At 64.6% G+C, this 15110-nt stretch overlaps 4 protein-coding genes across 9 annotated transcripts in view; 3 read left to right on the forward strand and 1 right to left on the reverse strand.

The window, feature by feature from the left end:
- IP6K1 (inositol hexakisphosphate kinase 1) overlaps positions 1-1889 on the forward strand; it is a 36517-nt gene extending 34628 nt beyond the window's left edge. For all 4 annotated transcript variants that reach the window (XM_035558213.2, XM_035558215.2, XM_035558216.2 and 1 more), the window contains one exon: positions 778-1889. In XM_035558213.2, the coding sequence (XP_035414106.1) occupies positions 778-1287 (510 nt within the window). In that variant the 3' untranslated portion in view covers positions 1288-1889. The remainder of the gene's footprint in view (positions 1-777) is intronic.
- A 795-nt stretch (positions 1890-2684) lies between these two features.
- Positions 2685-4695, forward strand: GMPPB (GDP-mannose pyrophosphorylase B). 2 transcript variants are annotated; one of them, XM_035558275.2, is made up of 7 exons: positions 2685-2962; positions 3042-3090; positions 3189-3490; positions 3564-3642; positions 3726-3853; positions 4038-4220; positions 4394-4587. In XM_035558275.2, the coding sequence occupies exons 1-7, from the start codon at positions 2753-2755 to the stop codon at positions 4523-4525; spliced, it is 1083 nt and encodes a 360-aa protein (XP_035414168.1). In that variant the 5' UTR covers positions 2685-2752; the 3' UTR covers positions 4526-4587. The 2 variants fall into 2 exon arrangements, with proteins under 2 accessions (XP_035414168.1, XP_035414167.1); XM_035558274.2 differs by having other exon boundaries at positions 3726-4220; positions 4394-4695.
- Positions 4677-15110, reverse strand: part of RNF123 (ring finger protein 123) — a 50709-nt gene continuing 40275 nt past the window's right edge. For both annotated transcript variants that reach the window (XM_050712832.1, XM_035558271.2), the window contains exons 36-39: positions 5938-6080; positions 5427-5521; positions 5208-5293; positions 4677-5124 (exon numbers count right to left, since the gene is read on the reverse strand). In XM_050712832.1, coding sequence (XP_050568789.1) covers positions 5025-5124; positions 5208-5293; positions 5427-5521; positions 5938-6080 — 424 coding nt within the window. In that variant the 3' untranslated portion in view covers positions 4677-5024. The remainder of the gene's footprint in view (positions 5125-5207; positions 5294-5426; positions 5522-5937; positions 6081-15110) is intronic.
- AMIGO3 (adhesion molecule with Ig like domain 3) lies at positions 7888-10261 on the forward strand. Its single transcript, XM_035558273.2, has one exon. It carries the CDS (start codon positions 7888-7890, stop codon positions 9397-9399), a length of 1512 nt encoding a protein of 503 aa, XP_035414166.1. The 3' UTR covers positions 9400-10261.

Genomic DNA, 15110 nt, shown 5'->3' on the forward strand with positions numbered 1-15110 from the left:
TTTTCTGCTGAGCGCTGAGTTAGCCTTCCTCTTCAGGTAGGTACACCAGAGTTCGTGGTATGAGCTTTTTGTTTTCATTTCTAGACCTAGGACAAAGGATTCTTGCAAGGTAGCCTGCTTTATCCAGAGGTGTTCATGGAAAACATGGGGGTTTTCTAAAATAACTGTTCTTCTGGCTTAGTGTTAAGCTAGAATTGCAGTGCCTGGGGGAGATGTGTTGTTTCTGTCCTAGCATCATCTGACGTTTACTTCTGTACTGTACTGGGACTTAAAATTGTCTCTTGGTGCTACACCTTGAGCACAAGGATTTGCTGCTGGTGCTGTTGCACAATAGAGTTGATCTTTTTCCCCACTGGCAGAAGTATCTTGTAATCCGGATCTCTGCCTGCAGGTTCTGAAGCAATGAGGGCCCTGCATTAATCACATGCCACATCCTAATGGCAAGACATACATGGCTCCCGCTGCCAGAGGATTTGTCTGAGCTGCTTTCTAAAAAACTTAGCTTTTTGAGCCTTGGTGTCTGTTGTGGTGCGCTGCTTTGGGGACGCTCATCTGTGGGTGTCATGGGACCAGTGCCAGCCCAGTGCTTGGACACCCTGGCCATGCACACGTGAGCTGCTTCGGGATTCAGGGAGCTTGCAGAGCTGTTCGCTCGCTCCTGGGTGTGGTGGTGACGTGAGCTCCCTCTGCCCTGTCTGTACAGGACAGCTTTGGGCGCTCTCTGTGTTGCCTTAGCCTGGCATTCCCACTTGATGTGTATTTCCTTTGATGTTCTAGGTCTATCAGCTGAACACAGGGCATTACTTATGCAGGAATAAATACTATGGACGCGGTCTTTCCATCGAGGGCTTCCGCAATGCCATCTACCACTATCTCCACAACGGCGTAGAGCTGCGCAAGGACCTCTTTGAGCCTGTCCTCACCAAACTCCGAAGCTTGAAAGCGGTTTTGGAGAGACAGGCCTCCTACCGCTTCTACTCCAGCTCCCTTCTCATCATTTACGATGGGAAGGACAACAGATCGGGGACGTTTGTGGATATCCGGCCAGAGACGCGCCTGAAGCGAACGGACAGCTCCCTCCCGGAGAACCTTCAGGATGGCGGCAGCACAGAGCCCGACTCCTCGACCCAGCCCAAGGTGGATGTGCGTATGATTGACTTTGCACATAGCACCTTCAAAGGCTTCCGTGATGACCCCACTGTGCATGATGGACCTGACATGGGCTATGTATTCGGCCTGGAAAGCCTCATCAACATCATGGAACAGATGCGTGAAGAAAACCAGTAGCCCTGGGCCACAGCCTCTTGTCCTGGTGACCGGAGCCAACAGGACCACCTACTAGCACAGGAAAAAGCAGACACCTCCATTTTAAAAACAATTATATTGCTCCATTGTTTTTTAAATGTACTTGGATAGAAGAGCTGAGGGGAGGCAGGGTGGAAGAGAGCGCCTCGTGCTGACCAGCTGGTTCTGACCACATTACCTCTGCCTTCTGGAGGAGGTTCCAGAGATGCCTATGGGGTGTTGGGTGGCCTGGTTCTTCGCTCCTTGTGTGTACTGGAGGGAGGGCCTGGCCTTGGGGCAGAGAAAGCAGGGGAGCGCAGGGCTCTTGGGGGGGTTGGAGCTGGGGCTTGAATAGCCTCCTGTCTAGGGAGCCCCAGGAGGAGCCTACGTTTTGAAATTCCCTTAGGTTATGTGGAAAGGGCGCTGGAGTAATGGCCAGCAGCAGCAGGGGAGCTGAGGGGGAGCAGCAGGCATGCTGCTCTGCACGCTAGCTCTGCCCTGGGTTTTGCCGATGGGCCTTGGCTTTCGATGCTGCCTTTTCCTTCTCTTTGGGCACTATGAATAATCAACCCAACTGTGGAAATAAAATGACCAACTGCAGCCCATGGCAGAGCTTGCTGGGGGTGAAGAGACGCTGCACAGCTGGAGCTCTGCTTGAGCTCGGGCCTTGTTCATGCCAGCGCTGGGACTGACCTGAGGGGCACAGGGCTCTGCCTCCGCCCACTGACCAAGCCCCATCTCAGCTCGCGAGCTAGCAATAGTACCTGTAGCCGTTACCGTGACCCCAGCCGTGCAGCGGGGTATTTTTGGACCATTTCACCCCTTCCCGTTGCGTGTCGTCGGTCCCACGGGCTCTAGGCGAGGCTCTCCCTGGGGCCAGGGCCTGCGGCTGCCCTCTGGGGGGGCAGAGGGGGGAGCTGCCCGCGGGGGCTGCCTCCCGCCTCGCCTCTTCTCCAGGGCTGGCAGCGGGGTGAGGAGCGCTGCCCCTCGCCCTCAGCTCCTGCCCGCGTCAGCCTGGGGCCGTGGAGCTGCTGTGTCCCCAGCTGAGCGCTGCGCTGGGACGGAGGCTGCCCGGCCCCCCCTGCAGCCTGGGCTCCTGCCGCTGTGCCGGCGGCTCCCCGCGTTGAGGGCGGTGCCGTTCGGTGGCGCACCCCCTCCCTCTGCGCTGCCCCCCTGCGCCCACCCACGCGTTCAACGGCGTTTCTGCACCTGCCTGAGCGGCGCTGCCTGGTCTGTGCTCCTTGCGGGGGGGGCGCGGGGCGGGGCGGGGCGGGGGCGGTCCCGGCCCCCCTCCTCACCGGGACCGTGCGGGAGGCGCGGGGCTGGGGCCGGGGGGAGGGCGGGGGCGGGGCCTCCCCGCGCGGGGGGGCGGGGCCCGGCGGAGGCTCCGCCCCCGGTGGGCGCGGCCCGGCCGGGCGGTGACGCGGCGGGGCGCGCGGCGCTGACGTGTCGCGGTGCGGGCGCGGGGATGCGGGCGCTGATCCTGGTGGGGGGCTTCGGGACGCGGCTGCGGCCGCTGACGCTGAGCCGGCCCAAGCCGCTGGTGGAGTTCTGCAACAAGGCGCTGCTGCTGCACCAGCTCGAGGCGCTGCGGCAGGCGGGCGTCAGCCGCGTGGTGCTGGCCGTGAGCTACATGTCCGAGGCGCTGGAGGCCGCCATGCGCGAGCAGGAGCAGCGGGTAAGGGCGGGGGGGGCCCCCCCCGAGCACCCGCGCGCCCCGCGGCGGGGCGGCCCGGCCCTGACCGCTGTGCCCGCAGCTCGGCCTGCGCATCTCGCTGTCGCACGAGAAGGAGCCGCTGGGCACAGGTAGCGCCGGGCGGGGCCGGGGGGGGGCTGCGGGCGGGGGTGCGGCGGGGCGCGGGCTGGGCTCGCCCGGCGCCGTGCCGCTGCTGACGGGCGGGCAGCGGGGCCGCTGGCGCTGGCGCGGGACCTGCTGGCCGAGGGCGGGGAGCCCTTCTTTGTGCTCAACAGCGACGTGATCTGCGAGTTCCCCTTCGCCGCCCTGGCCCGCTTCCACCGGCAGCACGGCGGGGAGGGCTCGCTGGTGGTGACCCGCGTGGAGGAGCCGGCCAAGTACGGCGTGGTGGTGAGCGAGGCCGACACGGGCCGCATCTGCCGCTTCGTGGAGAAGCCGCGCGTCTTCGTGTCCAACAAGATCAACGCCGGGCTCTACATCTTCAGCCCCGGCATCCTGCGGCGCATCCAGGTGGGGGCCGGGCCGCGGGCTGGGTGCTGGGGGCCGGGACCCCCCCGCTGAGCCCCGCACCCCGTCCCCGCAGCTGCGCCCCACCTCCATCGAGAAGGAGATCTTCCCGGCCATGGCGCAGGAGGGGCAGCTCTACGCCATGGAGCTGCAGGGTAAGGCCCTGCCCGGGCAGGGGGGTGCCGCCCGCACCGCCGCCCCCGCGCCGGGGGCTGTCACCACGGCTCTGTCCCCGCAGGCTTCTGGATGGACATCGGGCAGCCGAAAGACTTTCTCACGGGCATGTGCATGTACCTGCAGGCGCTGCGGGCTCAGCACCCCGAGAAGCTGCACTCGGGGCCCGGTGTCGTAGGGAATGTGCTGGTGGTAAGTGCCAGCCCCCAGCACGCCAGCCCCAGGCACGCTTCACAGGCTCGCTCCGGCTTCCTGCTGCTGTCCTCACCGTGGCCCTCAAGCTGCGCCCTCCCGTCCCCACGCCAGCTCAGCGTTGCAGGCCGTGCAGAGAGCCGTGGCTGCCTCGCAGCCCCGGTGCAGCCTTTCTTCCTTCCAGGACCCCAGCGCCAAGATCGGGGCAAACTGCGTCATTGGCCCCAATGTGACGATCGGGGCTGGCGTGGTGGTGGAGGACGGGGTGCGCATCAAGCGCTGCACAGTGCTGGAGGGGGCTCGCATCCGCTCCCACTCCTGGCTGGAGTCCTGCATTGTGGGCTGGAGCTGCTCCGTGGGGCAGTGGGTGAGGACGTGGGTGCTGCAGGGCCCTGGGGGGATCAGGGGTCTTGCCCTCCTGTCTCCTCCTGCCACCCCAGGCTGTGGCTGAAGGGCAGCTGGGATGCACCTGTGGGCAGGAGCAGGAGCGTGGCACCGTGCCCTGAACCGGGTCAGGTGTGACGGGGCTCTCTGGGGCAGGTGCGCATGGAGAATGTGACAGTGCTGGGCGAGGACGTCATTGTCAACGACGAGCTCTACCTCAATGGGGCCAACGTGCTGCCGCACAAGTCCATCACCGAGTCTGTACCAGAGCCACGCATCATCATGTAGCAGCCCCCGGTGCGCCCTCGACTCCCGGCTCTGCCTGGATTAAATATTTATACTTCTGTCTACCTCTGAGCATCGTCTGCGCACAGCCCAAGCACCCAGGTCGCTTGCCAGAGCCAGCCTGGCTTCCCCTTCCCATGTCTCAGGGCACCACATAAGGAAGAATAATTTAATGCTGCATTTCAAGTCAGCCCCCAGCCAGGGGCAAAGTAACAGAGCCCAAACACACAGGGCCCAGGGCCCAGACACCGCTCACCGCATGCGGGGCTGCTGTGGCGACAAGGCCTCGGGCTCCCCTCCCTGAGAATGACCTGCAGGGCAGGAGAAGGGCGGATGCTGGCCCCAGAGCCTGCCGTCTGCCCCCCCCCCTGCCCCGAGCCAGCCTCTCCCTGCAGAACCCGGCCGTGCGCTGGGTCCTGGCCTGTCCCCGGGAGGGGGGCTCCCGGGGGAGAAGCCAGTGTGCAGTGCTCAGCTGGGGGAGCCCAAGGTGCGGGGCTGGGTGCTACGAGCTGGCAGGCTTGGTGAAGTCGTCCACACCTGTGATGGTGGCCTTGCAGAAGAAGCAGTCCTTGTTGTTCATCAGGTGCTGGTTGATGCAGGCTCTGTGACAGGAGAGAAGTGTGAGCACCCTTTGCCCCTTATTGGTGCTGGGAGCTGGGGTCATGGGCACGCAGGAGCTACTCACTTGCACGACTTGTGGGAGCAGGGCCTGAAGATGGCTGAGATGGGGTGTGCGTAGCAGATGGGGCAGAGATCCTCCTCGCTGGTGGGCTGGGGAGGGGGCGAGCAGGCAGTTGGCGGTGGCAAAAGCCATGGCACCTCAGAGCTGCATGGCAGCTGTGCCATGGCTGCACCCAAGCAGTGTGGCAACTGCCTTGTGGGGACGGGGACAGGGGAGACTCACCAGTGTGGTGGCAGCGGCCTGCTTGGACTCCTCACTCAGGTGGCTCAGCATCTTGTCCACCTTTGCCAGCTCCTCAGCACTGATGTACTCTGTGTCTATAGGACCAAAAATGTGTGTTGGGGTGGCGCGTGTATGGGGTGTCGTTCCCACCGCCACCCCCCCTCCCCCCCCCCCCAGCACAGGCTGCCCTGAGGCTGCTGGGTGATGCAGGGGGAATTGTGGCTGCCGTTAGGAAGCAACCAGGACAGGGCTTCTCATGCTGGGGACAGCAGCTGGATGGTTGGGCACACTCCTGCTGCAAAACCAAACCTCCCTGGGCTGAGGCACTGGCTCAGAGAATGCAGCCAAGGGTGCTGCAAGGGGACAAAACTGCCACCAAAAGCAGGCAACAGTCTGGGCACGTCAGGCTGGGGACAGCCCTGGCCTGAGTGCCACTGCTGGGGCCGCACCATGCCAAGGTCAGGGGCACGGCCCAGCAGCCCCAGCTCCCCAGCCTGGCGTGTACACTCACATGTGTTCAGGGAGAAATGGCGCTTCTCGGTGGCCGGGGCAGCAGCCGCCAGGGCTGAGGGCTCGGTGTGGCCCAGCAGGTACTGGATGGAGCGCAGCTGGAAGCAGGGGTCTGCCAGCATCACTGCTGTCGCACGCTCAGCCCTGCAAAGGGACATCACAGTCAGGCCGTGCCCCCTCCCCACCCCCATCATGTCCCCACCAGCCTGGCCAAGCCCCTGGCTGTGTCCCCAGGCACAGCACAGCCAGCTGGGTGCTGCCGGAGCTGTGGCTGGCACTAAGGGCGACTGCAGCAGTGAACTGGGAGCCCCAGCGTGCCCCAACCCTCAGGAGTCCCCAGCGCCTGTGCCCATGGGGACAGACCTGGGGCACAGCTGGGCACGCGCAGGGCCCCATGCTCCTAGCAGGGACAGCACTTTCAGAGATGGCTGAAGGGCATCCATCCTCCTCCTCCTCTACCACCACCCTGCTCGGGCAGCCTCTGGGGATCGATAAGGTACATTAGCACTTGCTGAGGCTGCAACCCTCACGCTCAGGTGCTTGGCGCAGGCCTTGGGAGCCGCAGGGTGGCTGAAGCAGCCAGCACTATCCTCACACAGCAAGGGTAAAAGGAGTACAGGCCTTGGTGCCGGGGCATCCCCTGCGCCTTGGGGACAGCTCACAGCATCCCCAGGGCAAGTGGGTGCCCAGGCTGTGAGGCAGGAGGGAGCGGCCGTGGCTCCCCCTGGCCTCAAGCAGCAGTGGGGATAGCCAGGACAGGGGAAGAGCACAGGGCAGGACGCGCGTCCCCTCCAGCCACGGGCGGGCGAGCAAGCCCCCAGCTCCGCTCGGGCACCTGCAGCTCCCTCAGGACCCATCCCCACGGTCCCATCCCTGGCTCCGGCCAGCCCCGTGAAGGGAAAAGCTGGGCGGAGCGCTCGCCCCGCCAGCTCCGACTCTGTCGCAGTCTGAGCCTGCGCTGGGGAGCAGGGGGTTAACGGCAGCTGCAGCAGCCAAATTAGCTTTTTGCTGCCCTAATGGAAACCAATTCCCCAGCCCGGCTCTCCACTTCCCACTAAGGAGCCCAGGTGCCGGCTAATGACATTCCTGAGCGTCCCTCACCGGGCGGCCGCCCCTGCGGGTGGCACCCTGTCCTCCGCGGGGACCCCGCCGGGCTCGGCGTGACCCCGGGGTGGGCCTGAGCGGGCCGAGGGGGTCCCTGCCGGCTTGCCCAGGGGCGGCTGCGACGAGAGCAGCGAGGCCCGGTGACCGCCAGCGGGCACGGAGCCGCGGGGGGGGGTCACGGCGGCGGCCGAGGGGCGGCGGGGCGGCCCCGAGCCCCCCCCCGGCAGCAGCGGCTGCGCAGCGCCCCGCCCGCTCGCGCGGCGGCAGGGGCGGGAGGGGCGGCAGGGGCGGGAGGGACGCGCGCAGCCGCCCGGCCCCGCCCCCCGGCGCCGCCACCGCTCCCCGCGCCGGGACCAATGGGAGCGCGCCCGGCCCCGCGCCGCCAGCGCGTAAATAGCGAGCGGAGCGCGGCGGGCCCCGAGCCGCCGGCCGCGAACGGAGCCGCGCGCGGGGAGGTGCCGCGGAGGCGCCGCCGAGCGCTGAGGGGCACTCGGCGCCGCGGGGACGAGCGGCTCCGGGAGGCGGGCCCCGAGCCCCCCGGGGCCGCAGGGCACCGCCTCGGTCCCCCCGCCCGGTGCCGGGGAGCCCCCCCCCCCCGGGCAGCCCGAGCGCAGGTAACGCGGCGGCGGCGCTGCCCGAGCCCCGGCGGCGCTGGGCGTGGGGGGGGGGACGTCGCCCTTGAACTCTTCTCAAGCCCCGCGGCTGGAATCGGGGGGCTGCGAATGCTCGGCGGGGAGCCCCCCCCGTGCCCACACGGCACGCGGCGGGGGTCGCGGCGCGCTGCTGCCCGCATCGCCGCCGAGCCCGGCCGTGCCCCCCGCCTGCCCCGAGCGCCCCGAGCGGCGCGATGGCCCCGCGGGTGCCCGCGGAGCCGCTGTGGCTGCTGCTGCTCCTCCAGCTGTGCGCCCACGGCCGCTTCGGCCGTGCCTCGCTGCCGCCCCGCAGCTGCCCCGCCGCCTGCATCTGCACCTCGGACCTGCTGAGCTGCAGCCGGCAGACGCTGCAACGCGTGCCCGGGGCGCTGCCGCCCACCGCCACCACGCTGGACCTGAGCCACAACGCCCTCACCCAGCTCCACGACCGCTGGCTGGCCGCCCTGCCGCACCTCGAGGCCCTCCACATGAGCCACAACCAGATCAGGGACCTCTCGCCGCGGGCTTTCCACAACGCCTCGTACCTGCGGCACCTGGACATGTCGTCCAACCACCTGCACGCCGTCGAGACGCACTACTTCGAGGCGCTGGTGAGCTTGGAAGAGCTGCTGCTCTACAACAACCGCATCGCGCGAGTGGATGAAAACGCCTTCGTCAAGCTAAGCGGCCTGAGGAAAGTTTACCTGAGCTGGAACAACCTGACCACCTTCCCCTTCCGCTCTGTGCAGGGGCTGGGCAACTACAGCCTCCGCACGCTGGACCTGTCCTCCAACAGCCTGAGCAGCATCCCCGTGGAGGAGCTGGCATCTCTGCCCGAAAACATCGGGAACGGCTTGTACCTGCACAACAACCCCGTGAGGTGCAGCTGCCCGCTCTACCTGATGCTCCAGCGGTGGAAGCAGCGCGGCTTCAGCTCCGTGAAGGATTTCTTCGAGGAGCACACCTGCAAGGTGTCCGACACCGTGCCCCGCTCGCTGATTAAGTTCCTCAAGTACAGCCACATGTTCGAGAACTGCTCGGCCGGCCCCGAGGACATGCGCCCCGTGCCCTTCCCGGTGACCGTGGGCCAGGCCCTCCTGCTCACCTGCAACACCAGCCTGCCCGACGTGGTCACCACCTACATGTGGATCTCACCTCACCATGAGCCCATCAAACACCCAGGGAACAGCAACCGCTCCGTGGAGGTGTACCGCAACGGCAGCCTGAAGATCGCAGCAGCCAGGCCCTGGCACTCGGGGGTCTACGTGTGCTTGGCCATCAGCAGCCCCCACAATTTCAGCAGGATGTGTGAGGTCAACGTGACAGTCCACTACCCCAAGCCAGACGGGGAGACCTTCAGCACTGGCCTCACAACGCTGCTGGGGTGCATAGTGAGCCTGCTGCTCGTGCTCATTTACTTGTATCTCACGCCCTGCCGCTGCCTGCCATGCTGCAAGAAGCCGGCCCCTCTCAGCCCCCCGCAGGAGTGCAGTGCCCAGTCCTCCATCCTCAGCACCACGCCGCCCGCCACGGACGGGACAAGCCGCAAGGCCAGCGCCAACAAGCACGTGGTCTTCCTCGAGCCCATCCGGGAGGCGCAGAACGGCAAGGTCCGCCTGGCCCTCGGCAAGGATTTCCCCGACCCCAAGCACCCCAAGGTCCTACAGCTCAAGTCGGACTCGGAGTCCATCAGCTCCGTCTTTTCGGACACCCCCATCGTGTCGTAGCAGGGCAGGGCTAGGAGGAGGCTGGTGCCTCCCCAAGAGCTGTTTTCCTCCGTCGCTGCTCAAAGCAGGATCATCGGGCACCCCAAGTTCTCAGCTTGACTGCGCCCTGCGAGGGTGACCGGCATCACCCGTGACCGCTTCAGCCACGAGCCCCTCGTGCCCGCCAGCACCCAGCAGGAGCTCCTCGCGTAAGCCACCGGCAACGGCCTCTTTAGCACAAGGGTAACGCTAACGAACCCAGCACGCCCGAGAAACCCCCGCTTTGTCCTGGCAGCCAAACTCCCCGGCAGCGGCACAGGGGCTGGATTTCTGCCACGGCCATGGGAACGCGGGGCCCAGCCCAGTGCCATTGCCCTGGGCACCCTCGGCACTGTCCCTGGGGGGCAGCGCCACTGTCCTCTCCCCACCCGCGCCAGTCCCCATCTGCGTGCCATGGTCTGGAGCAAGGGCAGCGTGTCCCTGGGGCAAGCCCCCCCTGACACCGCTGGGCCCGTGCACGCACCCATCAGCCAGGGGGGTTGGGATGCGTCCCCTTCCCTAAGGCAGCTGTGCAGGGAGGAGGGGGCTCAGCTCCCGGCGAGACATGCAGCCGAGCGAACGGCGCAAGCTTTTGCTTCTTAACACTCACGAGAAGCTGTAAATAGTGAAGACAGGCATGCACAAAGTGACGTGATGCAGCGCCCCGACCCGCATTGCTCAGAGCTCCCCATGCCACCAAGGACGATGAGGTCTCATGCACCACCCGCCCTGCTCTGTTTCTCCTTGAGACGGACAAAAGCGCTGCTCAAGCACAGCAAATAGCAGTAATCTAATAAGCCCATCGATAAATGTGAGTAATCTCCTCTCTTGGGTCATAATTCTCTAGTTACATTTGAATAAAAATGCCTATTTTTTTAAGCTCACCCTGGGCTGAGTGTCTCCTTGCCCTTGCAGGGGGTCGGCGGGAGCTGCTGTCCCCCTCGCTGGGGTCTGAGGGGGCCCCTGCAGTTTGCAGCAGGCTGGCAGCTTGCCACGCCGCCAGGCTTGTTCGGTGAGGGGTTAAATGTTCTGGGGCAGAGCAGAGGTGCCCCGCTGCTCGGTGACGCTGGGGAGGTGGGGAGGGAGCAGCACCAAGTGCCACAAGGGCACACAAGGGACAAGCAGGACTGAAACGCGTGGGAGCGGCACCGTCAGGAGCGCAGCTCGGGGGCAGGCTGGCCCTGTCCTGGGCTGAGTCCTGACCCCCTCCGCGGGCGCAGGTGCCCACCCAGCCAGGCAGAGCCGCGCTGCTTTCCCCTGTGCCTCTGCCCTCGCCACAACCCTCCCAGCCCCTGCTGCAGCTCCCATCTCCTCTCGGCCGCTTCCATCGCCGCTGAGGCCACCCCCTCCCAGTTTCTCCCCCTCCCTCTGGGACTGGGGGACCACATCTAGACACGGGGGGGGGGGGGAACCAGAGGGACAGCAGCGTCCCTCCATCTGCCAGCCACCACCACCCCTCGGCAGCCAGGAGGAGAGCACACAGGTGTCGCCAGTCCTCCAACTTTTTCAGCAATGAAACAAGCAGCTTTTATTTTTTTTCTCCCCCAAGAAAAAAAGCCAGCTGTGCCCAAAGCGCTCACCAGAAGCTCCCCACCTCTGCGAGGATGGGGAGGGTTTGGGAGAGCAGCTATCCTGAGACGGCCGCAGCGCAGCTGGCCTCCCGACACCGACCTGACCTGGCGCGGGCGCATGTGCTACGTGCCCAGCTGCTGCCAGCCCCCGCGGCCGCTGCTCTGCGCGAGGGACGGGGAGGGACGGGCGCCGCCAGCCCATGCCCTTGCTCCCCGCGCCTGCCCTGTCGCCTCCTGTTAGCACAGAGCCACCGACGAGCCTGGGACGCCAAGGTGGTTGTGCTGGGGTGCTGCCGGGGCTGGCGAGGTGCTTCAGCGCCAGGTGGGTGGGTAAGCGGCGCCCTGTCCCTTGGGGACAGAGGCAAGGTGATGGCACAGCCTGGCTTTGTTCTGAGGCAGGGATGCCGCTGAGGAGGAGCTGGATTTGCCCCCCTCAGTTTCTGGGATGGGCTCTTTATTTGGGAAGCTTAATCTGCTTTTGCTTTGTTTGGGCAAAACCATCCCCTGCCTAGAGATTCAACTTCTGCTGCAGAAAAAGGCCGCACTGCTGATGCTTTACCTGCCGTTGTTGCCTCAGAGCCTGGAAAAACCATCCTAGAGAGGTGCTACAATGAGGGGATGCGATCCTTCACCCTGGCAGGGCTCCTGGGAACCTCCGAAAAGCAGTGCTGAGAAAGGGACGTGAGGCAGTCCAACCTGCACCAGAGCACAGCTCCCACCGGGCTGGTGCCAGCCCACGCGGGGCAGCGCAACGCGCTCATGTGCTGCGGCTCAGCACCCTGAAGGGCAAGGGGGAGTGCTGGTCGAGTCCAGCCCCTCTGTGAGACCTTCTGTTGCCATCCTTGTAGGCCTTGTCCCAAAGCTTCCCACTCCCCTGTGCTACCAGCAGCAGCACAGGCACTGGTGCTCCTGCAAACCTGTACCCTCAGCGGAGCTGACGCTCAGGGAAAGCCCAGGCTCACGGGCGTGTAAGGAAAGCTCCCAAGGGCCTGTCCGAGGCTACAGCAGCCAAGAGAAGCCGAGGAGAGCTCATCTAGGCCGGCTGCAGTTGGTCTCGCCCTGCAGGAAGGCTGAGCCCCACTATGCCAGGACAGCACAGCCACAGCTTGTATCAGCACCGCTCCCAAGGGCTCCTTTCCTGGGAAAATCCTACTGCTGGCTCACACTTCTGTGATGCCTGGAAAGGAGCAAGGACGTCTGAACTCTCAGAGCAGTTCATTAAGCAGCTTGAAAGGCAAATCTCAGCAAGGACAAACATAGCCACAAGCACGGCCTCCCTGACAGGCGGGAGTTGGAAACGTACTGGCCATTCCCCGAGGAATTCACCGTCCTGTCCCGGCAGCCCTCTGCAACGTTACAGCTCCGGCTCGCTGCCAGCCACCAGCCCCTCGCTCCTTGACTCTGTGAGGTGAAGGAACGGGGCTGCACAAAGCACGGCGCCCCCCCCCCCCCCCCCCCCCCCCCAGCACCTGCGCCCGTGGGAACGGAGGAGCAGGCTCCAGCACTGTCTCCCCTGGCACTTCCCAGCTCAGCACCTCAGGCAGTTCCCTCCTGTCCTCCTGCCACCAGGGCTGGCCACACGATCTGCAGAGCTGGAGCTGGAGCCTTTCCTTACGACGTTCCTGGTTTCCCAAAGAGATGCGGGCAGCAAAGCCTGGTGCACGGCAGCACGATGCTTGTGCCCACCAGCCCTGGGGGGCTGGGGAGATCGCAGCCTTTGCGTCCTGCTGCCCAGGACACGGTGTGTGGAGCTGGCAGCTTGTAAAAGCAGCACGGTCCCCAGCCTCCTTTTCCAGCCATGAAACCTAGGTGTGACCCAGTCACTCTGCTGTGCTCCGGCTCCTGCTCCCCGCCCCGACACGCTACACCCAGCAAGACCTGGGTACCGCTCCTGAGTTTTTAGGGCAAGGTAGCAAGGGCTCCTGTGGTCTGAGGGATGCGGGAAATGTCTCCTCCTGCACCTCACTTCCACTACAACCCAGGCATCATCAAAAGTGTTGAAGGAGCATGAGCACCTAGGAAGTGATCAGTAACTACCGGGCTGTAAAGAAAGGCCACGTGCAGAGGGGAGCAGCCTCTTGGGTACCCCAGCATCCGAGCAGGTGGCCAGGCTGCATTTAGGAACCTGCAGACTGGGATCTTCTGGGTCTTTTTTAATGAGGGCAACCCAAAAGCCATCTAGAAATTGCACAAAGCCTTCTTAACCTGCCTCCACCATGTGACCTCGTGCCTGCTCACCTTCTCCCCCACCGAAGTGTGAGGGCTGCCACAGGAACCTCTCTGTCTCCTCCTTCCTGCCTGTCCAGCCCTCTGCACCCACCTGCCTGGTGCAAAGGAGAAGCAGCAGCCATCCAGCCTGAATGAGCCCAATACCAGTCAGCTCAGTGCCACACCTCCCGGCAGCTCCCACTGGCCTGTGCTCAGCAGCCCAGTGTCACAGCACGGTTGCTTCTGGTCCAGGATCCCTTCCTGCGCTCCACTGGCAGGCACAGCTGTCCTCCTGGTGCCCACAGTGCTCTTCCCTCTGTCCTCTCCAGCTTTTGGGTGGTAATCCCTGGGAGATGCACCTTGAAGGCAGCTTCTTTAGAAGCTGCACCGCAGACAAGTTCGCTGACTCCTTGCCCGTGTCCCAGCCCTGCAAGCCACGAGCCCTGACCCCACTGAGCGCATCCCCCTCACGCAGGGCCCAGCAGCCAAACCTTCGGGCCTCGCCCCCTTCCCATATCACTCGCTCTCACCAGGATCATTACCCAAGCTCTGGCCAACACTGCTCCATTAGCTCGCTCCAAAGGAGGCTTAATAGAAAATCTGCTCAATTATTTAGCAGACAAACAGGGGGGATGATACTGGCTTAAGGCAGCCAGGGTCTCTGGCGTGGGCTCAGCGATTCAGAGCAGCTCCTGGCTCAGCCTGCCAGATCCTCCTTTCCCTCTCCTCCCCGTGAGAACAAGGCACGGTCGTTAGGGCCTGGCGACACAGGGAGCAGCAGGCATCCCCGCGTCAGCCCCCCCAGGCACCGAGCCTGCCCCTCGGCCAGGACGCCACGGTCAGACGTGGGCGATGCGCGCCTCGGAGGAGGCGGCATGGCAGAGAGCGGCACGGAGGCCTGAGCAGCCCCGCAGCAGCCTCGCGGAGGCCCAGGCTGTCTCGAACCGAGGAGCTGTTGCCTGTTTAGGAGACAGCCAGGCTGTGCCGCGCTCTCCTGCTGAAGAGGCTGAGCGCCCTCCCAGCAAGCCCTCGAGGGCAGGCAGCTGCTTTGCTGGGAACACGGGTCTATCAGCACGCTCCTGTCGTGGGAACCAGAAGACCCTCTGCCAACAGACCCTGGCTGGAGCTAGCAGCCTCGCAGGCTGTGCCCTGCACTACTGTTCCTCTGCCCCCGTTCGTGAGACTCATTCCAGCCCGTGGCAGAGCCAAGCCATGAAATCCTCAGGCTCTGCTCCTGGCCAAGCCATCTGCTCTCTAAGGATGCTCTGCTGTCAGTGAAAGGTTTCCCTCTCCACCCTCCAGCCCCAGCAAGCATTCGGGAGCTGTGGCAGCCGACCCCTGGAGGCTTGATGAAGATGGGTGCCCACGGATGGGGCGGGCGCCGAAGTTTCGGCTCCCCACGAGCAGCACCAGTGCTGCCGGCCCTGACGAGGAACGTGTTTCTTCCCTCCCAAAAGCCCAGCCCGCTCTATCCACAGACTAACGCATGCGATGTATCAATCGTCTCATCACATCCCAGCCTGGGCAATGTTCCCTACCCTTGTGCTTAATGGCTCTTTTTGTGCCAGGAGTCCGTAATAGGAGGACTTGATGCCTGGCTGAGCGTCCTGTGCTGGGCAAGGAGCAGCTGAGGCATCAGACTGCATCCTGATAACACGGCTGGATGAGTCTGCATTTGGGGGGGGACCCAGGCTGGCACCAGGCAGGGCCCCAGCTCTCATTGCTCCTGCCCTTCCCCTGCTCCACTCCCAGAGGAATCTGTGCTCACTGTCCCAGGGCAAAGCCTCCAGCCAAGTGCCTGGTCTAGGGTCAGCTTGCTTCCACGGCTGGGTTAGAGGCAACCGGAAAAACCACACCCAAGCCACGAAAGTCATTTGAGATACAGTTCCTTGTCCTCATCCTCTAGGGTACAGC

The sequence above is a fragment of the Cygnus atratus genome, chromosome 10 (assembly GCF_013377495.2).
Source record: "Cygnus atratus isolate AKBS03 ecotype Queensland, Australia chromosome 10, CAtr_DNAZoo_HiC_assembly, whole genome shotgun sequence".
NCBI lineage: Eukaryota > Metazoa > Chordata > Aves > Anseriformes > Anatidae > Cygnus > Cygnus atratus.